Genomic DNA, 25,133 nt, shown 5'->3' on the forward strand with positions numbered 1-25,133 from the left:
TGGTATACTGATTGCCTAGCTTTAATAATTATCCCAGTTAAAAAACTCTTTTTTCGTATATCCTCATTTTTCCTTTCAGAATTTTAAAGAATTAATTGTAGGGCTTTTGTTTGTTTGTGATTTTGGCCGCGTAGCATGGCATGCAGGATCTTAGTTCCCTGACCAGGGATCGAACCCGCGCCCCCCCGCAGTGGAAGCTCGAAGTCTTAACCACTGGACTGCCAAGGAAGTCCTGTAATTGCAGGGCTTTGAACACAATAGTGACATGACATACAGTGATGTTTAGATTCGCGGGATTCTCTGAAGTCAGTAGGGAATGAAATCTAATGTCTCAGGACTGAGCCCTGGGCACCCTGGAGGAGAAGAGTAATCTAGTCAAGGGTCTAGGGAAAAAGTGGCCAGTGAGTTAGCACAGAGAGTGGTGGCCTAGTTCCGTGTGAAGAAACATTTCAAGAAAGGGAGGACTCAGCTGCGTAGAATGCTTCTGGTGAGACAAGTAAGAACTGCCCATTGGATTTGGGTGTCTGGAGCTTTTTGAGAACGTGGTTTTGCTGAGAAGTGAAAAGCTTCACTGAGTGGTTGGGAAGAAAATAGGAGAGGAAGCGAAGATGGGGTACAGGCAACTCAAGATATTTTACCGTAAAGAGCAGAGAAATGAATCGGCAGCTAGCATTAGAAAGACGTGGTCTAAGGGGGGTAGTTTCTATTCATTTTGAAAATGACAGCGTATGTGTATGTTGATGGGGAATTTTCTGGTGTAGAGAGAGGAGGGATAACGCCAGGGCAGCAGAGCTCTTCAGCAGAGAGCAGCTTCCCCTGTGATAAGAGGGAGGCAGAGAGGCTGTCGGTGGGTTTTATGACAGGAGGTTGAGGAAACCCACTTCTAATGTTTGTAGTTTTTAAATGGGAATTATAAGTAAAGTCATCAGCTGAGGGGGATAGGGATATTGTAGTTAGAGGAGAGAAGGAAGGTGTGGAACATATCTTGGAGGTGGGGAGAGAACTAAGGCAGATGTGGGAGGGTGTGTCTAGCACACCTCACTGCTAGGAGAACACCCATTTAATTAACTTTGGGGTTTCAGCCTTTGTTTGTAACTTCTTTCTAAAATACATCTACCTACTTTCTTGCTTTAGTCAAAAATGTATTGAAAATGTCTGTTTTACAATTCTGGAACATTGTCACTGTCACTGTTCTTAACAGTGGTATAAGGATAGAGTCTATATAAATTCTTAAACGCTTACACTAAAATGTAATCTTGTTTTCTTATCTCTTGCCTCATCTTAATATGAAGTTCTGGAATTCAGTGTATTTGGGCTTCTTCCTGTTAATCAAGATTTTACTCTAAGAACAGCACATACAGGTGTCTCGTTTCTGGAACGTGGTTGATCAAGGAATTTTTAGCACAAATTATTACCCAGAGACCAGGAAGACTGAGTGGATTAGACTTGACGTTTCCTTTGCAGCCAAGGTTGTGGCATGAGGTTTGTTTATTTACAAGCATCAAACTTCACATAGTCAGGAGTGGTGCTGTGAGGCACCTCCCTCCTCCCACCTTAAGGAAAACTCTTGCTCGACCTCCTCCTGACCCTCCTCCCCACCAGCTGCTGCCCCATGCTCAGCCCTGTCCATTTCTGCCTGGCCTCTTCCCTGACCTGGTAACGGCTTCTGCCCACTGGAAACATTTTCTTCCCTTAGCTCCCAAGATACCACATTATCTTGGTTTTCTTCCTACCTAACTGGTTCTTCCTTTTTAGCTTCCTTTTCTGGGTCCTCCTCTTCTCCTCAGCCCCACTCATTTCAGAGCATCCTAGAATTCAGGATCTCCTCCAGCCGCAAAGCTTTAAATACTGTCTGTGCTGATACCAACGTCTCCAGCCCGGGCCGCTCTCTGGAATTTCAAGCTCCCATATCCACTGCTTACTTAGTTGCCACCACTTGGCTCTCTTAATAGATGGTGCAGGCATAATTAATGTGTCCAAACAGAACTGCTGACCTTCCACATGGCTGCCCCACCTCAGCTGATGCACCTCCATCCTTCCAGCTGCTCAAGCAGTTATTCCTTCACCCCTCTCTTTTTCTGACACCTCACATTGAATCCATCAAGAATCCTGGGTCAGGTTGTGTCGCTCCTCTGTTCAAAACCTTCCTTTGCCTTCCCGCATTACTTTGAGAAAAACCAGAGCTCTCTCGGCCAACACTCCAGGCCCTCATCCTTCTCTGGCCTCCTTCCTGCTCACTGCACTCCGGCGCGGTCTCCTTGCTCATCCTGGGTCATGCTGGGTGTGCCACAGGGCCCCTCGGCACTGGCTAGCACTCTCTCTGCCTGGAACCCACCCACCCCTGCCCCCCCATATCCACATAGAGAATTCCCTCATCTCCTCGTGTCTGTGTCCAAGTGAGAACCACCCTGACCCCCGCCCCTGCTGTCCTCTCTCTTACACTCCTGTTCCCCCCGACCCTGGGCAGTACTCATTTCCTAACATTTCTTCACCCCAGAACAGTGCCTGGCACATCATAGTACGCGCTCAGGGGTGCTCACTGGAAGGCATGGTCTCATAACCGCATCAAGAAAGCACTCTTTCTGTTGGCATGAATGAGAACTTTAAAAGTTATTTTAAGTACCCAGAATTATGGGAGGGATTTCACCATGCAGTGCATTTTAAAGCCAAATGCAGGTCACATGGCTGCTCTAAGTTGCCATGCTCCTTGATTATCATGGGCAACCGCATATGAATAGGGGTCTCCTACGTTTGTTGGCCCCATTTTGAAAATAAGGCCATTCCCTGATGATATTGACATTTTACAGTAGATGGTTATTATCTAGTGCAGTGTGTTCTTCCAGGTGAGACTCTTGTTGTCTTTCTTAGTAGTATGACTTTGCTGTCATTTAAATACCTAACATCAGAGCAAAGAAGAGAGAAAGCAGGCTGTCCTGACGGCCGGGTCTGCACTGGGACTCACCCTCTCCTGCATGTTCTTACCTAAGGAGCAGCACCAGGCCCTTCTGTATCAGCTGGTGCAGCAGCACCACCAGCCTGATCTCCAGCAGCTGCAGATCCCGGCACCCACGCAGATGCCCATCAACAACCTGCTCGCAGGCACGCAGGCGCCTCCGCTTCATCCAGCCACCACCAACCCGTTCCTCACCATCCATGGCGATAATGCAAGTCAGAAGGTAACAGTAAGTGTCTGTGCTTTGTTACAGCTAGTGAAATACCAAAACGAATTTTATTGATTAATCAGAGATGACTGTCCAGCCCCTCTCTTCCTCCCCACCCCCCTTAAAATATATTATCCCCCTGATAATTTCTTCTTAAAACCAGTTGTTTCAGCACCTGGATATTGTAAACACAAAGGACCTAAGCCAATTTATATATCCTCTAAGTATATCATTTTGAATTTGCATGTAAGGTTGGAAGACTGTTTTATAATTTCAAAATGAAAATGTGTTTTAGTATGGTATGGTAAGTGGTATTGGACAGTCCAATCAGAAGATAGTAGTTGGTGTTTTGAGAATCTTTGTTTAACTAATTTGTTTAATTATAGAAATAGTCTAGATAATTTAGGAATATTTTTATTATTTTGCTCAGACATGCTAAAATTGAATTATATTTATAATAAAATTAATATATAAACTTTAGGGCAATCCAGTTATTCTACCTGATAGAAAGTAAATCATCACATTTGTAATGAAATTTAAATTCTTTATTAATCTCATGTAAGTGATAGCATCTTACCCTTTCAATGTACAAGTTAAGATAAATAAAAATGGGTGCAGGAACAGTATACTATACATATAGTAGCACACATTTTAAGGCTGTTTCTTTCTATTAATTCTCCCCTTCAATCAGGTCTACTTTACTGGAGTATAAATGTTTCCCCTAAATTCCAGTTCAGGGCAGAACCCTGTTAGAGGAAGGATATTGGGATATAGAATGGAGACTGGACATCAGGAAAAGGAAGAAGGGAAAGAATGAGGTGGGAGACTTGGCAAAAAATGGTGTTAAAAGTCACAATGTTTGCTCTTTCCCATTACTTTGAAAGTTTGCTCTTTACTGTGCTTTTAGTTTTCAGAAACTTTAGTTTGTATTTAGTAACAAGAATTGGCTCAAAATATAGAATTATTGGTTTTCATTAACTCTTCAATGCTTTTTGTTTGCCCCACTGTTCCTCTGACTTCCTGACTGTGAATACTGTCATTATCACAAACCTAGTTTTGCAGACATGGAAAATTTCATTGATTCTGTATTAATTTAGAATTTTTTTTAACCGTTTTTTCCTAAGTTTTTTCTTGTGTTAAAAAAATTATACAGTATGAAATGTATTTTTAATGGAAAATCACAATAGTAAATAAACACTATAAAATAAACAATATTAATTAATGTAGAAAAGCAAGGCTGGGAAATAATATTTATGAGTATCCTGCTATGTGGCAGGCATCTTTGTTAGATACAATAGTATACGTGGTTCCAGTCTTTAAAATATTAATAGGCTGTAACCCCATTTTTTAAATAGGGAGATTCAAAGAGGTTAAAGCTCAAAGGACACATAGCACATGTGGGATCAGAACCCAAGACTTTGTTAGTTGATTTTCCACACTACTGTGTTACTGCTTCTGTGGAAAAGTCAGTCTGGGGGGATGGTTTCTACATTCATTCCTTATGAATCCTCCCTCAGAGGGGCACTTCTGTCTTTGTATACTGCTGAATTTAGTATAAAGCAACTGAATGTTTAGCAGTAAATTCATGTCTTTATGTTATGCTGAAAAGTAGCCATGCTGACTTTTAGAAAAAAAGGAATAACCGTATATATGACCTTTTATCTCAGTTAAAATTTCAAGTAAGAGGATATTATCTTAAGTGGGGGCCAAAAATTCATTTAGCTAATGCATCTTATTTTGTTTGTTTTAACTGCAGAGACTTAGTGATAAAACTGGGCCTGTTGCTCAAGAAAAAAGTTGACACTTGAGAAACATCTAGAAATGGACTATCCTGCTATTCTAGCACTTCATCTGGCTGCTGTTGCAGTCCCCTTACTACACGTATGAAGAAATGCAACAAGAAACCAGCTGCACGACAAAGGATTAATTGCCCCAAGAGCATTCTTGTAAGGCTTTGATTGATTTTTCTTGTTGCTTTGTTGCACTGAAATGGAATTCCCATATCCCCCACCCCTCACCCACATTTTTTGAATTTTGAAAGAAAATTTAATAGCTAACTTTTGTCATTGAAGTAATTTACATGCAATGAATTTATCAGCCTAAGAGGAATTTAATATAGTTGGTGTACAACTAATTTTGTTATGAATTGGCGAGATGAATAGCAAAACTAAAGACTTGTTCCATTTTTAAACCATTTGATTTTAATGTAAAAGTTGGAACGTGAAATATGATCTTTTGTTTGGGTTACAGTATGCTTGCTCTGTGAGTCAAAACAAATTTCAAGGAACTGTCTAATTTCTTCTATTGGAGTTTTATTGGTTAAATATTACAAATAAATAGGTCATCCACTTGGAGTTGGCAATCTTTATTACGAAAATTTCCTTTCTAATGGGATTTGGCCAATTTTGGTAATCAAGTTAGAATGGTAAATGTCTGCTTCTGCTAAAGGTAATTTTCTTTTGCTAAATGCTTTTTCTTTAGTGTTAAGACCTACTCATATTTTAAAGAAAGCTTGAGTTCAGTGATTTCTAAGGCTGCTGAGGGAACCAGCTCAATTCAAAGTGAAAGAGGGGCCACTCTGAAACTGCTGGTAGGGTTTGGCCTGAATCAAGTGCCTGTTAGGACCTGCCTTGTGCTGAAGTGGCTCTGGACAGCTGAGCCTGCGCTTTCAGTCCTTGGGAGTAGTAGGGACAGTCGGCGTTGCACCAGCAGCCTTCCCCATGGTTCTGCCTTTATTAAGAACTTTCTATGCCACTGTAGCTAGCTCAGGCAAAACTATTACCTGGGTATTTATCCACTAATGAGTCACAAGAAAAATGAGTGGATTTGGTAAGAATTTTCTTTTTTTCTTAAGTTAGACAACTTCCCATTATTGACAATGATTTGAAACAAACAAAACAAGACAAAAAACCCACCACTGCAGTTCCTGAAACAGGTGAAATCTGTATTACAGCCCTTCCATGTTGGGTATCCCCACTCCTGGTATGACAGTATAGCAGAGTATAAATTAAACAATTGGGGATGTAATCATTGAACTATTCTTAAATGTGTGAATTATTAGTGGAAAAGACCCAGCTGTAATTAGACCTCCACTGTGTACTTAGCTGGAAGAACATGTTAATTCTGCAATATGTCTCTTGGTTAATAAACATTGCACAGTTCTTACCTCATTTCTGTAAATAAGGTTTTGTGAATCTGTTTTGTATTGTGAAAAATTCATAAGATAACATTGATATTTTGATTTGTAATATTTCTAATTGGTAGATTTAATTGAAAAGTAAAATTAATTTATTTTTATATGTTCAGGGGAATTTTAAAGAAAGTCAAATCTTTTGTAGATAATTTAAAAAAATCGGTGTGGTTTATTTTACTTATTTAACCCACTGGTTGTTATTCTGTAACAATTTGTATAAATGGTAAATTTTGAACGTGTTGTTATTTTACTTAGATGTAAAATTCCACATGTATTAAAATGTACAAAGTTTTTGTTAATAAAATTTAATAATGTTTATAACTCTGCTTTTTATCCAGTTTTATTAAGATATACTTGACATACAGCACAGTATAAGTTTAAGGTGGATAGCATAATAATTTGACTTACATATATTGTGAAATGATTACCACAATAAGTGTAGTTAACATCCATCATCTCATACAGATACTAAAAAAAGAGAATGACAAAAAGAGTGTTTTCCTTGTGATGAGAACTCTTAGAATTTACTCTCTTTAACCACTTTCCTGTATATCATGTACAGCAGACTTCACGACAGTAATCGTGTTGTACTTTTACAGTCCTAGTACTTACTTATCTTATAACTGGAAATCTGAACTGTTTGACCACCTTTGTCCAGTTCCCTCTCCCTCAACCCCCACCTCTTTTCTATGAGTTAAATTTTGTTCTTTTAATAAGATTCTACATATGAGATCATACAGTATTTGTCTTTCTCTGTTTGACTTAATTCACTTAGCACAGTGCCTTCAAGGTCCATCCATGTTGTCACAATAGCAGGGTTTCCTTCCTTTTTTATGGCTGAATAATATTCCATCATACATCATATGTATGTATGTATATGTGTGTGTGTATTGACACATACATATATATACACACACAAATACGTACAGACTCATATACCACAACTTCATCCATCAGTGGACATTTAGGTTATTTCCATATCTTGGCTATTGTGAGTAATGCTGCTATGAACATATAGGGGTATAGATATCTCTTCAACATAAGTGGTTTTGTTTCCTTTGGATATGTTCCCAGAAGTGAGGTTGCTGGATCAGATGGTAGTTTGATAATAGCCATTCTAACAGGCATGAGGTGATATCTCATTGTGGTTTTGATATGCATTTCCCTGATGATTAGTGATGTTGAACTTTTCAAGGGACTTTTCATGTATCTGTTGGCCATCTGTATGTCTTCTTTGGAAAATGTCTGTTGAGGTCCTTTGCCCATTTTAAAATTGGATTATTTGGTTTATTTTTTTCTGTTGAGTTGTCGGAGTTCTTTATGTATTTTGGATATTAATCCCTTATCAGATACATGATTTGCAAATATTTTTTCCCATTCTATAGGTTGTCTTTTTCAGTTTGTTGTTATATCTTCTTGATGGTTTGACCCCTTTATCATTATATAATGACCTTCTTTGTCTCTTTTTATCATTTTTAGTTTACAGTCTATTTTGTCTGATATATGTAAGTATAGCTACCTCTCCCTGCTTCTTTTTGGTTAGTTTTGCTTGAGATGTCTTTTTCTGTCACTTCACTCTCAGTTAATTGGCTTAAAGGCTAAAGCAAGTCTCTTGTAGGCAGCAGCATGTTGTTGGAAATTGTGTTTTTATCCATTCCGTCATTCTTTTTATTTTTATTGGAGAATTTAATCTATTTTTGTTTAAAGCAATTATTGACAGGTATGGACTTGCTGTTGCCATTTTGTTCATTGTTTTCTGGCTGTTTTGTAGACCCATTGTTCCTTGTTCCTTATCCTGCTGTCTTTCTGTGTTTTGATGTCTTTGGGTACCAGTATGCTTTGACTTCTCTATCATGTTCTTTTTGTGTAATTACTACAGATTTTCCCCATGTGGGTACATGAGTCTTACATAAAATACCTTAAAATTATAACACACCCTATTTTAAAATGACAACAACTTAACTTAGATAGCTGTCCTAAGCTTCATACTTTTACTTCTCTTCCCCTCACATTTTATGTTACTGATATTACAGTTTACATATTTTTCATATTGTGTATCCAATAACAGATTTTTATAGTTATGATTCCTTTTACTGTTTGTTTTTTAACTTTTAGAGTTGTAAGTGAATTATGCACCACCATTACCATATTACAGAATCTAATTTTGAATGTATATTTACCATTATCATTGAATTTTATGGTACCTTCTTATATTGTATAATGTTAATTAGCATCCTTTTACTTCCACTCAACTCCCTTTAGGATTTCTTGTAAAGCAGGTCTCCTGGTGATGAGCTCCCTCAGCTTCTGCTTGTTCAGGAAAATCTTTATCCCTCCTTCATTTCTGAAGGACAGTTTTGCCTGATACAGGCTTCTTGGTTGACAGTTTTTTACTTTCAATATTTTGAATGTATCATCCCATCTCTCCTGGCCTGAAGTTTCTTTTGAGAAATCTGCTGATAGTCTTATGGGGTTTCCCTTGTATGTAACTTCTCTCTTGTCTCTTGTTGCTTTCAAAATTATTTGTCTTTGACTTTTGATATTTTTAATGTGTTTCAGTGTAGCCCTATTTAGGCTCAACCTGTTTGGGGTCTACTGGGCCTCATGGATCTGTTATTTTCTCTCCCCAAGTTTGGGAAGCTTTTCCACATTATTGCTTTGAACATACTTTCTGTCCCTTTCCCTTTCTCTTCTCCTGAAATTCCCATAATGCAGATATTGGTTCTTTTGATTGTGCCCCATAAGGCTTTCTTCACTTTTTTTTTCCTTTTGCTCCTCTGACTGGGTAATTTCACATGTCCTGTCTTCTAGGTCATTGATTGTTTCTCCTGCATGGTCGTCTGATTTTGAAGCTCTCTGTTGAATGCTTCAGTTCAGTCATTGTATTTTTCAGCTCTAGGATTTTTGTTTGCTTTTAATGGTTTCTGTTTCTTTGTTCAACTTCTCATTTTGTTCACATATTGTTTTCCTAATTTCGTTTAGCTGTGTGTCCTTGTAGTTCACTAAAGTTCAAGAGGATTATTCTGAATTCTTTGTCTGATAGTTCATAGATCTCCATTTCTTTAGCATCAGTTACTAGTCTACTTTGGTGGTGTCATGCTTACCTGAATTTTTGTGATCCTTGATTCCTTATGTTGGTATCTGAGCATTTGAGTAAGTGGGCTCCTCTTTCAGATTTTACAGGTTCATTTTGGCAGAGACAGTTTATCACCAGTCAGCCCTGTTGGGGTTTCTGGATGTGTCTGCTGGTAATGTTTGTGGGCTGGGGGGGGGGCGCTGCTATATCAGGGTCTACTTTGGGGCAAGGCCACTGCCCAGAACCCTGAGGTGGGGGGCAGGGGTGGTGGTGCTGCTGAGAGCACTTGGATAGGAAAGCTGGCTTGTTTCCCTGCCCTAGTAAGGCTGTAGGGTGGGCTTTGCTGTTGCCTGGGGTCTCTGGTCAGGCTCATCAGACTGTCGGGACGGGGTACTCTACCCAGTATTAAGCAGGGCTCTGAGTTAGCTTCCCTCCCTGGCTGGGCAGCATTGTTTGGGGACCCTAATCAGGCTAAACTATGCGCTGAATTCCCTGGTCAGACAGGGCCGCCGGTGTTGCTCTGCGGACAGGGAAGCACAGGCTGTGCACTGTTTAAGTGCCACTGTAAGCACGGCTCTCGGATGGGCTACACAGCTTGCTGTGTGCTCTGGTCAGGCTTCCTGGGTGAGAGGGCGGGCAGCTGTATTCAGCAGTGGGTGGGGCTACAAATTAGTTCCCCTGCCCAGGTGGAGTGGGAGAACTGGCTCCAAGACAGGTAAGGCGCTTCGTGGTCTCGACTCAAGCCGACCGGTGTCTCAAGTTTCCTGGCTGAACAGGGCCGCTGGATCTGCTCGTCAGAGCTCTGCCCCTGCTGGGACTCGGCTCCAGGGCTCCAGCCGGGGTGGGCGGTGCGGCTCTGCCGGCGTTGCGGCCGCCTTCCTGGGCAGGGGGCCCGCAGAGCTCCACTCGGCGGTGGGCGGGGCTGTGAGAGCGGCCGTTCGGCGCCCTCGGCGCCCTCGTGCCCGCGTCCCAGCTGCCTCTCCGGTGGGCGGGGCTCCGAGTAAACTGCCGCCCGTGCGGGGGCAAAAGCCGGCTCCGGGCCCACAGGCCCACACCCTGCGCCCTGCCGGGCTACCTGGTCGGACGTGCTGCCGCAGCCGGGCAGAGCCGCTGGCAGGAACCGCCGCCTGGGCTTAGCAGGTAGGAGCTCGGTCGGCCGAGTGCCGGTTGTCGGAAGCCCCACGGTCTTCTCCACCACAGATGCCCAGGGGTCGAGCCGCGCAGCTCCCCCGGTGACGCGGCGGGGTGGCTGCAGTAGGGGCTCCCGTGAAGCAGCCCACAGTGCTGGGGCGAGGGCGCTAGACGTCCGTCGGAGAAGCGGTGGGCTCAGGGGCCCTGCTGGGCGGTGCTGGGCGGGCCTGGGGCGGCTCCTCTGACTGCCAGGTGAGGTGCGTCGTGGTCTCTGTGGTGCTGGCGGTGCTCCAGCCTCACGCCCGTAGTCTAGGATTTTCTGAGGGGTGTGTTGTCCATGAACAGTTGTTCGTTGTTCTTGTGAGGGCAGTGAGGTCAGGAAGGACCTGTATCTATCACCAGCTTGGTGACATCCGTTCTTGTTTGGAGAAGATGACGCTCCTGAGGCCGTTGGTGCCTCGCGACGATTCGCTCCAGGAGCCTCTGGGCGCTTTGTGCTTCGGCAGCAGGGTGGTTCCATCTTGAGGTTGTTTAAGCTCGCTCGGGAGTAGACGCTGCGCAGCGGCCGAACACACCACCTTGTGTCTGACTCTTAGACATCATTAGGTGAGACAGAGAGAGCCCTGCAAACTGCCGCAGCGGAAAGAGGAAGGAAATAATCGCAGTGAAGATGAAAGGAAGGTAAATTCCCGATGAGAATTACAGCACATCAGTAAAGCTGTATTCATACTTGGTAAAGAGTAAATTCTTGTTTTACACAGTTAGCTTTAACCAGAGGCATTTAAATCAAAGAGAAACCCAGGTGGTTCCCGGCTCTCAGTGTGCATCAGGATCACCTGTGGGCCTTGCAAAGGTTCAGACTTAATTGAACCAGAATATACCTCATCTGTGTAACTGGGTCCTCTTAATTAAGAGTTGAATAAACAAGGAAAACTGGTTTAGGCTTTTAACTTTACTAAGGAGCGCATTTTAGGTTCCTGGGAAGACTTCCTTTTTGATACACGAATAGAAAAATGATGATCTGATTCTGCAGAGTCTTGTCTCCCGCAGGTCTGAGGACTCGCCTTCCTCCAGAGGGCCGGTGCCTCGTCCCTGTTAGCCGCCGCCCCAGTCTTCACTCTCCCAGCCCTCCACAGAACGTTAGCCGGCCGTGCGCCTTTTCAGTTCTTAACCACGTGACACTCGTCTGGGCTCTTGGCTTGTGCCTGTGTCTTGGTGTGGCTCCACAGGCTTAAGCCGCTGTTGGAACTCTCCGGAGGTGCTGGGCAGCCCCGTCCCCCCACCGCATGAAATGCGCCTGGGCTGCTGCTTCCTGCTTCCCTGTTGGGTTTTGCTCAGAGACGTTTCTGAGCAGGTACTGCTCGTTGCCCAGCACAGAGCCTCGGGCAGGGCTGCTCAGCATGTGACTCGGGATGCCATGGGCTGGTTCCCGTCTGGACTTCTTTGCAGAAGTGCTGTGGGAGTGTGCTGGGTCATAGGGTCAAGAGCAGGTGCCGGGCGGGAGGGCTGAGAACGCAGGTCGCCAGGTGGCTTTCTTAAGCACTCCATCAACCAAGCAGAGGACAGAATGACCACTGCCCCTGGACACTCCCCAAGACAGCAGAGGCCCTGGCATTGTAGGCAAAAGGTGCCTCACGACAGAATGTAGCTTTGCTTTTAAAAGTAGGGGATGGGGCTTCCCTGGTGGCGCAGTGGTTGAGAGTCCGCCTGCCGATGCAGGGGACACGGGTTCGTGCCCCGGTCTGGGAAGATCCCACATGCCGCCGAGCGGCTGGGCCCGTGAGCCATGGCCGCTGAGCCTGCGCGTCCGGAGCCTGTGCTCCGCAACGGGAGGGGCCACAACAGTGAGAGGCCTGCGTACCGCAAAAAAAAAAAAAAAAAGGAAGGGGATGGACTTTTGTTTCGAATTTGACAACTCTCAGTGAGATACATACCATTAATCTTAAACTTCACTTACTGGAAACAAAACACACACTGATGAAAACCACTTTTGGTATACATCACAGTAGGCCTTTCCAAATGAAATAGTTGTGAACTTTTGTAAACATTGGGAAGCCTTTAGATTTTTTCAGATAATTTTACCTTGTGAAGAATTCACGCCAACTGTTGTTCCACTTATAGTCCCACCCCTCACCTTGGTATTGGCAACAAAGGAAATGTCTCTTTCATACCCATCACTGAATGTTTACAATCCCGTAAATTCAGTAAAGACTTCAGTGAACTGTGAGCTGCCTTTGGTCACAGTTCAGGCTTGGTGAGTCTGTCCTCAGGGGCAGAGACCGGGTGGTGCTGTGACATCCTTGCAGCTGTGGCCACTCTGACCCCCAGACCTCTGGCTGCTTTGGGCACACATGCAGAACTGGGGAACAGACAAACTGAAATGAACTGGTTTGAAGGTTCAGATGAGATCAAATGGAGGGTGGGGAAGACAGGCATGTTTGGGTCCCGTGGGGGAAGTGACCCCCAAGTAGGATCCGGAAACTGCAGCGGTGTTTCGACCAAGCTAAGGCCTTTAGGGGCAAGGAATGAACAGACTCCATCGCTGGCTTTGGGCTGGAGATGCGTTGTCTTGCTTCTCGGTTCTGTGGGAGGGCTTCTAACCTCTGCTTCCCAGGGAGGGGGCCCAGAGGGGCAGACTTCCCAGCCTTGCTGCGGTACTGGACGTGAGGGAGGCCCCAGGCTTCCTCAGCAGAGGGGATGATGGTTGGCTAGGGCACGGGGAGGCTGGTCCCCATCAGGCCAGTGCAGGCGGTACAGGCAACAGCCGCGAGGAGGGTATGCTGGAGGCTGGCCCTTGGGAACCCTGAGGTTTAGAAGGCAGGTGGGAGATAAAGCGCCTGTACAGGGATCTGAGGACGGGCCGGGAGGGCTCCCCGTTTTCTTGAATTACACGCACTTCATTCCCGAAAAACTTGAGGCTGCAGAAAGTTGAAAGGTGACACCGCCCGCTGAAAACGCCTCCTGGATCCAGTGCTTAGAAAGTGACGTGACCAGGAGCGGTTTGGGTGGCGTGAGCTGCAGGGGTCAGGGAGGATGGGCTGCACAGCCAGGCCAAGCGGGGACCTCGCGATTGGCGGCTGTGAGTGCACAGCGTTCCGGCTGTGCTGGTCCTTCTGAAGTTTGAAGCAAGACGTTCACTTTTTTGCTGATGGAGTTAATTTGGTTTCCCTCAGATTCTGATTGATGCATCTGCTGTTTTTCACTTGGCTCACTGAACAAGCAGACGGATTAATTAGGAGATTTTACATTTTTGGCATCGCCGCTGCTCCTGCCGCAGCGATCTCGCTGGTTCTCCCCCTCCTCCCGGAGCAAGGATGGACAGGTGTTTCCGCAGCTGAACCCTTCGTGTGCGGGCAGTCTGTGAACAAAATAAGGTGCAGAGTTTCTTTGCAAACTCTTGGCCTGGTGCAGTGGTTCTCCTCCCTCCAGCCGCCTGTGAAGGCGGAGTGTGGACTGGGGTCCTGCCCTGGGTGTCTGGGGGCTCCGGTGAGAAACTGCTGGGCCGTCAGGCTGCTTTCCCTGCCCTTCCCAGGCCCTCTGCCCCACCCCACTCCTGACGCCCCCCGTCCTTCCCAGGCTCTGGGCGAAGCCTCGCAGCTGCCCATCGTGGGCCTTGCGGCTATTTCAAGAACTGGCCTGTCCCAGCTGCGGATCAGGTGGCCTTGTTGTTCACCCCGATGTGAGCCTTTGACACTTCAACCGCAGGCGTCAGTGCTCGGTCTTGGGTTTTACTGGGGGCCCAGGGTAGCTCTGTGGCCTTCAGCATCGCAGTGGGCAGGCCCGTGACCTTGTAAACGTCGGCCCTCCCTGCCCGCAGCTCTCACAGCTTCGGGCTTCTTAGGTCCTTGGAAGCTTCTTTACTTTCTTCTGATTTACGACCCATGTTTAACTCCTCCCTCAGAACAGTCTTTCTCCATGACTGCAGCCCTCGTTCTGGTTTGGAGTTAATGTCCAAGCCAAGACCCGGAAGGAGGTACCAAGCGGCCTGGCCTCACCCCAGGCTTTGCTCCGGGAGGAAGTGGCCCCTCCGGCCACTCAGCTGGCTGCAAACAGCTGCTTTTGCTGCTGCCAGGAGCTGGTGCTGAGCGGCGGCGGGGGGGTGGGGGGGGAGAGGTATTTGGAGCCGACCGGTCCCAGGATTAAAGCAAGTTTGGGTTCAAGTTTGGGTTCGTCGTCACCCACCCCAGGCCAGAGTCAGCCTCTCTCCTGTTATGGAAACACAGCCCCAGGCAAAAACGTCCACATCCAATGCTTTGGTTCCAGTTTTAACATAACAGGATAGATCTTAGTTTAGCCAGAGGAGAGTTCCAAGGGAGTTTCCTATGCCAGGCCTCTTAAAAACAGGAGACCAGCTTGGGTCAGACGTCTGGAGGCATCTAGTTGTCACTGCAGGAACATCGTCCTTTGTGAGACAGATTGGAACCAAGATAATTTGGGATAAACAATTTGATATTTTATCTTAAATTTTACAAAATATTTCTTTTTGAGTTACAACAGAAAAGAAAGCATGGCAGAGATTGTTCGTGTTCCTTTGTAACTTAGGACATACAAAATTAAAAAACGACTCAGACTAGAAAACAAACTTCTGATTACCAAAGGGGAAAGGGGGTGGGGAGGGATAAATTAGGAGTTTGGGATTAACAGTTACTAACGACTGTATATAAAGTAGATAACAAGGTCCTACTGTATAGGATAGGAACTGTATTCAATATCCTGTAATAAACCATAATGGAAAAAAATATGAAAAAGAATATATATATATGTGTGTATGTATAACTGAATCACTTTGCTGTGCTTCAGAAACTAACACAGCATTGTAAGTCAGCTATACTTCATTAAAAAAGACGACTCCCTCATTGCCCCTCAAATCTTTGTCCATTTCATTTTGTAAAAGTAGGATTTCATTTTAAACTGTACTAACCAAAGATGGGCTTAATTGAGTTGAACTCCTGTAATAATCCAGGGGATACTGACCCTCAGGCTCCTGGCTTATGACAGGTGGTGAAGGCAAGAGGTGAACAGGCAACTTTCCCTACAGAAGAATCCGGTGTCTTTTTGTTCGTTCGTGTAGCAGTTCCTGAAGTGGGAGGGCACGGAGGGCGTGAGGAAGGGAGCTGGACCCGCGGGTCCCTGCTGAGGCTGGAGGGTCCCAGAGCAGCCAGGCCAGGTGCTCAGTGGGGGCAGCGGGAGGAGGGGCTGCCCTGCCCCCCCCCCCACCCACCCACCAGGGCAGGTGGCGGCCCCGGGGCTGGCCCCTGGCTCTCTCTGGACACACTGGTAGCTTCCCCCTGGGGATACGATTGCGAACGTGGTTTCCCTTTTTCTGTCCTACATGAAGCCATTCTTTTTCTCCCCAGACCAGAGGGGAAAATAATTGCAGCCGTTCAGTTTTACAGCGTGTTAATTTAGCTCTCTGGTGAATCAAGTCGAAGGCTGAGGGCCAAGCAGTTTATTCAAACAGGAGGCTGGGACTCCTGCCAAGACAGTGGGGTGGCTTCCAGGCCAGCCCCGCCGTGATCCCAGCTACAGGTGGAGCGGCGGGGGCGGCGGGAGGGGAGGCTGTGCGGCAAACCGCTAAAGGGGGCCACGGCCCGGGCAGCTGCGGGAGCGCAGGGGGAGCCTGCCTGACGCTGGCAGGAGCCCCCCGGTCGGGATGGGCCCGACTCAGGCGGGTCCCTGTGCCCCTGGGGGCACCAGGGCTCAGGGTCAGCACAGTCGCTGCGTCCTTGTGCTTTCTCAGCCACAGGCGAGCAAAACGAACGCGGATGCCTCAGAGCCATCTGGGATGGGGGTGTGGTTCAGAGTCCGTCCCCCCCACCCCCCAGGGACCTCTGGGACCAGCCATCCTCCAGCAGCCCCTCACAGACGGGTGACCATATAACGTGCAGTCCAGACTGAGTGCACGGAGACAGGTATAAACTGGGACTGTCCTGGGCCACTTGGGACCTGTGGTCACCGTGTGTGTATAGAACATCACAACTTAAACTGTGCCGTTTAAGTGTTAGGAAAAAAACCTAACAACTACAACAACTACCCTACAGGTGGAAGTAAGGCTGAGGTAGTTGGTATTTTAAAGGGATGAGTTCTCTACTTTCAAAAGGGGTGGGTGGACTTGGTGTGAGGGCAGGGCTGGCACATAACCAAGAGGCAAGAGGCCTTTTTAAGGCATCCGGAACATGGACTGGGGAAAGCTGCTTATGATTTATTCTAAAACTGAGATAGGAACCCAGGAGAAGACTCGGCCCACGGGGGCAATATTCCAGTCAAAACGGATCCCGTCTTGTGGGGTGGAACGTCTGCCAAGCACACATGGGTCAATCAGGGAGATAAGAGTGCAAGACTTCTAGGTGGTTCCTAAGCAAATGTCACAGAAGCACCAGGTCGTCCACTGGGAACCTCAGTTCTTAGTAACAAAGCATCGTGAGGCACAGGCCTGCCAGCCCCGCCGGGCCCTGGGCAGCGGGTGACAGCACCTGGCCTCGAAGCAGCGCTGGCTGCTGGCGGGAACCTGCTAGAACAGTCAGGGGCTGCGTGAGGACACAGGAGGGAACGTGTGAATGGGCTTAAAAGCTGGTGCCGTCGGTGGTGTGAAGAACTGAGCTGTAAGCTTTTGCCCCAGTGGAGAAAGTAAGTGTCAATTACTACAGGACAAAGGGCCCAGTTCTCCGGGAAGATGGGGGCAGACACCCCAAGCCGTGTGGGGCCAGGGGGCGCAGGTGGGCGGCGTGTGCTGGGGCCAGGCCAGCGCTTTCCAAGCCCCGCACGAAGAGACACCTCCTGCCGTTCCCTCTGCCAGGGTCTGAGTGGGGTGGCGACTCTGAGGTTGAATTCTGGGCCTCTTTGTCAGAGGCCAAGTCTGAGGATCGTCCTTGTACCACGTGGGCCCTTGGTGGGCTGCAGTCAGTGTAAACACTTGAGCAGAGGCCTGAGTTAACCTTTTTGGGTAAGGAACCTTTGGGGCAACTGGTGAAAGATGTGTACCCTCTCTCCAGAAAACCACACGTCCCAAAGAATAAAGACTTTGCATACCTTTGGCAGGGCTCCCAGACCACCGGGGCCTGTACAGTGCCCAGGACTCCTGGGGCCCAGGCTAGGGATTCCCGCCCGCGAGGGACCAAATGAGCGTGGCTGGTGGCCTGTCAGCCCTGCTACCTGCGTCTGCAGCTGCTGAAAATGATGGTAACAGGAAGCCTGGATGGTCAGATAGAAAAAGAACATTTATTGTGTTCAACAAGCCAGATTATCATCGTAACAACCTATGCAGCAGCCACCGTTATTCCCTATTTTTCCAGATAGGGAATCGAGACAAAGAGGTAAGACAAGGCACTGATGTCACACAGCTCGGAGGTGTGAACAGATAGATAAGGTCACAAGGCGGGGCTGAGGGGTGGGTTTAGAGAGCACTTCCCTGGGGCGTCAGGAAGGAGAGGGGGGCCGTGCCTGGTCCCCATGAGACCTGTGTCGGGAACCCCTTTTGGAGGTGCCATTGCTTTCCCGACCGTGACCTCACTCAAGCTGAACCCCACGGGTCTCCTGTGTGCAGCTGAGCTCCTGAGCCCTGCCCCACCCGGCCCACTGGTCCTACTTCAACAAAACTCAGCAGCTCCAGGTCCCCCAAATAGGGGAGGCCACGCAGAAAGGGGCTGGTGGCAGGGATAGTAGAAAACCATGCTAGAAGACTCCTCCTTAGTGAGTGTGCAAAAGATGAGGTTGGTAGGCAAATTAGGGCATTTCATCCTAAATTGTACCTCTTAAGGCATCTTTGGACCCCTGTGGGTCTCTCCCCACACTGGAAGCCCAGAAATGTGGTCATGGGATTTGGGGGTGCATGCAACAGAAACCCAATTCAAAGTACCATAAGTGAAAAGGGTGATTTCATGGAAGGATGCTCACAGAATGTCACAGGCTGGACAACCAAGCTGTGTGACAAGCCTGACCCTGGACTCGGAGACAGGATGGACCCAAGGCCTGGAAAGCAGCCAGAACAATCCCTTCCTGATTCCCTCCACGCACCAGCTTCTTCCTCTGAGACGTCCCACACCAATGGGGAGTGGGCCTTGGCCCGAAGCGAATGCACAGTAATAACCTCATGGCCCCATTGGCTCCAGGAGAAAGTTCTGGGGCAGAAGCTGTTGGCTCTGGTGCCGCCTGTGACCGGCTCCTGTTTGTTCTTAGAAAGAGGCCTCCTGACATGCAGGCCAGGCAGCCTCTCCCTCCCCGGCTGCCTCCCCTTCCCGACCAGGATGAGGCTCAGGGGAGCTGCTGCCCGAGGACTCAGTTCATGAAAACAATGACTTGGAACAGTTTCTCCACTGCTCTTTTTGACGTCGCAGAGGTGGCAGGTCGTCCACAGCATCAGAGGCGGGCCTACCTGGAGCCACGTGTGTCCTGCTCAGGCTGAAAGGTTACAGAGCCAGTGTGGCTGCTGCCACCCAAACCTTCTCCGGGAATCTAACCTCATTTCAATCCTTAGAGAAAAATGACGTCTTTATAGCATTTTATCAAATCACCTCCCTGAAATGTGTTCTGGTGATCTTTTTTTTTTTAATTTATTTATTTTTGGCTGCGTTGGGTCTTCGTTGCTGCGCAGCAGGCTTTCTCTAGTTGCAGCGAGCGCGGTCTACTCTTCGTTGCGGTGTGTGGGCTTCTCATTGCAGTGGCTTCTCTTGTTGTGGAGCACGGGCTCTAGGTGCGTGGGCTTCAGTAGTTGTGGCTCGCAGGCTCAGTAGTTGTGGCTCATGGGCTTAGTCGCTCTGCAGCACCTGATCTTCCCGGACGAGGGCTTGAACCCGTGTCCCCTGCATTGGCAGGCGGATTCTCAACCACTGCGGCACCAGGGAAGCACTGTTCTGGTGATCTTAATGGTTTTCAAGTTTAGGCAATCTGTACTTCAGCAAACCGCTCTCAGCCCTGAGCAAATGACAGATTTAAAAAGGAGCACTCAGCTGATGGTGATGGTTCAGTCAAAAGTAACAGCACAAAATAGTGATTTTTAACTCAGGTATTGAAAAGTGGGACCCAGTGTCATCAGATCCGAAAAACCTTGCCTACGTGTTATCTGGAAATTCTATCCGTTGGGTATGCACTTCTACCAAACCATCCAAACTTAAGAGTTTATTATGTCCTTGTGCATTTAGACTTATTTTTTTCTACATACATGTAACATATGCATATACATACAGTTAAGATAACCCCACACTACTCCCAGCCAGCTAGCTCAATACAAAGCTGGTTTGTTCTCCCAAATACTGGCATCCTGCTACTCATTAGCTGGTGTGATCTTTGGTCAAAGAAACACATTAAGTCTTCATTCTTACACATTAGTTCACTCATATGTTCCTTCAAAATCATCCATTTTCCTCACTGTTAGCACTATTCAGTTTGTTCCCCAGGAAATTAAACTTTGCAGTGATGAGAGAGAAAATAATCTATAAAATACCCAAATCTGATTTTTTCTCCTTTAACACAGTATTTGTTTAAACAACGTAGCACAACATTTATTTTACATTTTTAATTTTTTTTACTAAGGCACATGACGTATAGAAATAGTGAGGTACAAAATGCAAATTTCTGCATAAGATTTTTAAAATAATCCTTTTGGAAAATAAGGTAAACATCATCTTCCAGAGGATTCAGCTTTTAGCTTGCTTTTTCTTTTGGACCAGTTCAACCAGCAGCTTGTATCTAGCGATACAGTCTTCCTGGAGAGAGAGAGAGAGAGACAGAGAGTTGACAGTTACAATCAGAGTGACCCTCGTGGGGTGAGCCTGCCGTGCCCAGCGCTGACCAAGGGCTGTCCTGTCCACCTGGAATTCCCGGGGTGCCCGGGCGGGAGGTGTGATGTGCACCCTGGGGGAGGGGCTGGTGGCTGCTGTCTGTGGGATGGAGACTTTGGTTACTGTGATGGTGACTTTCGACTCACCAGTGGTACTTAACATTTTAACATTTCACCGTTTCATCACAACACATTACTTCAGAGAAACGAAAAGCCTTGAGGCCAGGCATCCACAACGTCATTCTCATTATGCTTTGCCTCTCCCTGGGGGCCCCTGGGACCTTCCTGCGGTAGGGCCACGTCGGCCCAGCCCCACAGGCTACTACGGGGAGTGTGCCCCGCTCTTCCTCCGGCTCGTACCAGCCCCGCCGAGGTCTCCCAGCCTTCCAGTCAGGCTACAGAACTAGTAGCTTCAGACGCCAGCTGCCTGTCGCTGTCACCCCTTGGGGTGAGGACCCCTAATGAAGCAGGGGAAGGGCCTCATTGCTCTCTTGTTTATCACAAGGTATCTTCCAGAATCCATTTCTGTTTCTGTTCAAAAACACCCCAAAGGCACTGTAAGCCTTCACTAACTTACGGTCACACGTGAACTGGTTTGTGCTCCACAGCAGACGACTTTATCAGAGGCCCTGGACAGAGAACGAGTGTTCGTTCTCTTCCTGGAGTTTTGGCCTAGTAGTGTTCTGAGAGAATCTTCTAATAAGTGCCTCTTCCGCACCCCCAAGGGCCACCTGCCTAAAGTGTCACCCTTTCCCTAACAGCCAAGCTGCCCGGCCGGCCCAGTGCTCTGTGGGGGGATGCGGGGACCCTGGGCTCTGAGCAGCAGGCCTGCCAGGGTGGGCGGCCCAGCCCAGCCCCGTGTGGGCCTCAGGCAGAGGCTCCTCCTTCAGGCCCAGGGCTCCCAGCGGCTTGCAGGCCACTTCCAGGGAGTCGCCCTGTAGCGGGCGAGCCAGCAGGCAACCTCCCCTGGACCTGGTTCTGATGTGGAGGCGTAAGGGGAACACCTGCAGGATAATAAACCATGCTGCTCATTCCTCCCTGAACCAGGAAGGTTTCCAGCCCCCAAGGCAATGAGTTTCTGAGTGTGCTGTCCGCAGGAATCCACGGTTCCAGCTCCTTCATTTTAAGCCAGTGTCAATTCATCACACATGTAAATGCCTGTGTCCCGACAGATGCTAAAGAAATTCAGGGAAAATAATTACTTCTGGCAAACCAGTTGGAGGGACTGGGAGGATCTGTGTTTCTCAAATAGATCAACTGCTAATGGTTTATTTTTCTCCCCGGGAATTCTCAACTTCCTCATTTTAAAGTAGGTGATAGATAACTAGACTTGTACGCACGGGGACATCCATGGCCACGAGCTAGATTTTCCGACATCGAATTTCAATTAAAAAAAAAAAGGAATGTAAATGAACATCAGTGTGCCCACAGGCTACTGAGTGATGGGCAGAGAAGGCAAAGGAGACTGGCTCTTTTGATTTCTCGGTGTTCCTGGTGCCTCAGACGAAGGGTATGGCTACGAGGAAAGACGCCCAGGAGGCTGTATCAGGAAAGGCTTGGGTTGAAAACATCACACCGGAGGCTCTGCAGCTCCCAACTGTCGGAGCAGAAGACAGAGGCCGGACAGGGCCTGACTTCCCACAGGGGCTGCCCCCTTCCCTCCTATCTGAGTTGGCATTTGGGAACTCTCTGCAGATGTGTTTAAACAGACACTAAAAGCTGTACACTGGGAGGAAAGGGCTACAGAGGACAAGCTGGATCCTGATCCTGAGGGCAACCTCTCCCTGACCCCGCCCCCAACACCACTTCCAGCCTTTGGTCCACAGATGCCACCGCTGAGACTAGACAAGTTACACGGCAGAACTGGTGACCATGGCGACGCCGGCCGCCACACGTGTTCCCCGGGTTAAAGAGCTGTGAAGCGCTGGAGGGGCTCGTGATTCTGTGGGAAACCTTCTCCTTGCTGGCCGAAGGGAGCCTCCGCCTGCGAGGGAGGCCTGGCCCTGCGCGGCCCTCGCAGCGACAAGGATGCTGCCCGGCCGTCCCCGCCCCGCCCCCGCCGAGCGAACGCTCCAGAAGGTTGGCGGGATTGCTGTGGGGGCAGGTTATGATCTATGCGTGGGGTTTTCGCTGAGAAAACATAACTGGTCTGTATAACGATTCAGCTTGGAATCTTGACCTCATTTACACTAAGCAGTCGAGTGCAGATTCACAGGCTCTCGGGAGACATCTAGTGGAAGGTAACTGGCAGGTAAGAGATGAGGCGGATAGAAAGACGCGTAGGAGGAGGGAAAGCCGGTGGACCCGCTGCGGCCGCGTCCGTGTGATCTAGACCCGCTCGGAGGCCTTCCTTCCCGGCGTCACCCACCTTACTCTTGGACGGGACACACTTGGCGATTTTATCCCAGCGGTCAGAGGATCCCTTTGGGTACTGCTGTAATGCTAACTCCAGAAGCTTCTGTTGGCTCTGAGTCCAGGGCTCCTCCGTGGCTCGCGCTCGCTCTCTCTTCTGGCTCTCATCGTCGCTGGACTCGTGCGGTTCCGACATGTCGAAGTCCTTCTGCCTCTTTCCCCGGACCTTCTCCTCCGGCTCGGGCGGCCGGGCTGGCCTCCGCCTCCGAGGCCAGCTCTCCTCCGCGGCCTCCGGATCGGCCTCCTCCTCGCCGTCCTCCTCCTCCAGCTCCCCAGCCTGCTTGGCCTCCTCCCGCTGAGTGATGATGTCGTCCGGCAAGGTGGTGGCAGCCTTGGGGGGCCGGGAGTTCTGGGCTGTGGATCTGAGTTCGGAGAGTCTGACCATCCCTGTGAGAAAGGACACACGGAGGGGAAGGGCAAGGTCAGTTCCGGTGACAAGAGTCAGGACAGCTGCCTTCACCACAGCAGACAGTGCGCTGGGCATTTTGCATGTATTGTATACTTAATGTTCACACTATTCTATAAAGACAGCCATCGTGACCCCAACTGCACAGAGGAGGGAAGTCAGTCTCAGAAGCAGCAGAGGTGGGATCTGAACCCACTTCTGTCTGATTCCAAGCCTTTGTCCTTCCACCGCTCTGAGGACTTCGGGGGCCTCCCAGGGCCAGGTTGCGATCAGAGGATGAGAAGGTCTCTTAGAGAGGGGATAAGCGGCTACTCTCGAGGTATGGAAAGATGTTCTTCAGAATCTAGGGTTGTTATTAGTTCCGCGAGCGCAAGTACAGTGAATCCGTCAGACCTCCCGCTGGGCTAACCCTGCACGGGGGACCGCCCCCCACCGCCCCTCCCAGCCAAGCTGCTTCCTGTGCCACTGCGATGCCTCGCTTGACAGGAAAGCACACTCCTCGTGCCACCCACGGGTGTGTTCAGCCACGCCTTTCCCGCCCTGCTCACACACTCCCGACCCCTCCTGTGCTCTAGAAAGATCTGTCTGTGCCCCACCGCCTTTTCAGGAGCAGGTTTCTGGAGACTGTGTTGGAGGGGAGCGTCTTTCACAGAAGCACGTTGCGCGCTTGGGCCTCCACACAGACCAACAGCCGCGCTGGTAGGAGAGCAGTCTGGAAATGCCCTCCTCGCTGGAGACCGCAGAACCGCACGCCCCGTCCTCTCCAGGGGAGACGTTTCGAGATCTCAGGGTTTGCTGGTCCCTAGTAGGTTACATCGAGTGCAGGGACCTGTATTTAAGTGGAGTTGGAAGGTTTAGGAGGTATTGTCTTCTTGGTTCCGAGCAAAAAGTATGGGGACTTGAACAAAATTCCACTTAGTCTTGGAGGAAATGGATTTTTTTTTTTTTTAAAAATTATTTTTGGCTGCGTTGGGACTTCGTTGCTGCGCCGGCTTTCTCTAGTTGTGGAGAGGAGGGGCTGCTCTTCGTTGTGGTGCGTGGGCTTCTCACTGTGGTGGCTTCTCGTTGCGGAGAACGGGGCTTCAGTAGCTATGGTATGTGGGCTCAGTAGTTGTGGTGCACGGGCTTAGTTGCTCCGTGGCACATGGGATCTTCCCAGACCAGGGCTTGAACTCGTGTAACTGCTGCACCGCCAGGGAAGTCCCTGGAGGAAATGGATTTTGAGAAACATAGATTCTTGGAGAAGCTGCTTGGCCTGTCCCAAAGGACGCTTTGTGTGTGTGGTGGCAATGGTGCACAGTGTGGGGAAATGGCGCAGACTGGCTTTCCCCTGCATGCCCCCCTCCCCCCAATACTAGAGAAGAACAAGGTTTTTACAGTTCTTCAAACTTATTGAGTACATCTTAGCACCACTGTGTGTGCAGGGCTGCATTGGCTTGTGGGTGCTTGTAATTCGATCCCTTTCACAGAGATGACCAGTAGAGTCCATTGGGCAAAACAAGTTATTATAAAAAGGGATTTATTTTGAAGGCACGGCTTTAGATTAATGGGATGGAGTGGGTGCTGACTCACCTGGGGAGCAGGTAACTGAATCCTTCAGTTGCTTGGCTTTGGTTGTCACCTGTTTCAAAATATAAAAGCAGAAAAAATCTGACTTTCCATACGTCTACTGTAGGTCAAGTGACCTCTTTCATAGAAGGTCCGTGTGAAGGAACAGAGTTTACTGAATCTTAGGCCTGGATGGACCCTCAGTCATCAGTTCAGTCCATTTTCTTAACCAACATGGAAACTGAAGCCCAGAGAGATTAAATGAATTACTCCAAAATATCCATCTAATCAAGTGGCAGAGTCAGAACAAGAATTCAGATCACCTGATTACAGCCCCATTATACAAGGCTGCCTGTGAAGATGTACTAGTTTCCAGAATCACTATACAAACACGTCGTGTTTTTTAGTTAGAATTTCCTGAAAGAGTATCT

The 25,133-nt window shown here is 48.3% G+C and overlaps 2 protein-coding genes across 18 annotated transcripts in view; one reads left to right on the forward strand and one right to left on the reverse strand.

Moving 5' to 3' along the window:
- The window catches only part of MLLT10 (MLLT10 histone lysine methyltransferase DOT1L cofactor), a 248,003-nt gene extending 242,490 nt beyond the window's left edge, over positions 1–5,513 (forward strand). For 12 of the 16 annotated variants that reach the window (XM_067702929.1, XM_067702947.1, XM_067702949.1 and 9 more), the window contains 2 exons: positions 2,988–3,182; positions 4,918–5,513. In XM_067702929.1, coding sequence (XP_067559030.1) covers positions 2,988–3,182; positions 4,918–4,962 — 240 coding nt within the window. In that variant the 3' untranslated portion in view covers positions 4,963–5,513. Of the gene's footprint in view, positions 1–1,292; positions 1,483–2,987; positions 3,183–3,852; positions 3,980–4,917 lie in introns of those variants that run through there. The other 4 variants (XR_010933941.1, XR_010933944.1, XR_010933956.1 and 1 more) reach the window with 4 other exon arrangements.
- A 12,244-nt stretch (positions 5,514–17,757) lies between these two features.
- DNAJC1 (DnaJ heat shock protein family (Hsp40) member C1) overlaps positions 17,758–25,133 on the reverse strand; it is a 363,633-nt gene continuing 356,257 nt past the window's right edge. For both annotated transcript variants that reach the window (XM_067702975.1, XM_067702972.1), the window contains 3 exons: positions 24,727–24,775; positions 22,705–23,135; positions 17,758–20,262 (listed from right to left, as the gene is read on the reverse strand). In XM_067702975.1, the coding sequence (XP_067559076.1) occupies positions 20,194–20,262; positions 22,705–23,135; positions 24,727–24,775 (549 nt within the window). In that variant the 3' untranslated portion in view covers positions 17,758–20,193. The remainder of the gene's footprint in view (positions 20,263–22,704; positions 23,136–24,726; positions 24,776–25,133) is intronic.

Source organism: Pseudorca crassidens, chromosome 1 (genome assembly GCF_039906515.1).
Source record: "Pseudorca crassidens isolate mPseCra1 chromosome 1, mPseCra1.hap1, whole genome shotgun sequence".
NCBI classification, from domain to species: domain Eukaryota; kingdom Metazoa; phylum Chordata; class Mammalia; order Artiodactyla; family Delphinidae; genus Pseudorca; species Pseudorca crassidens.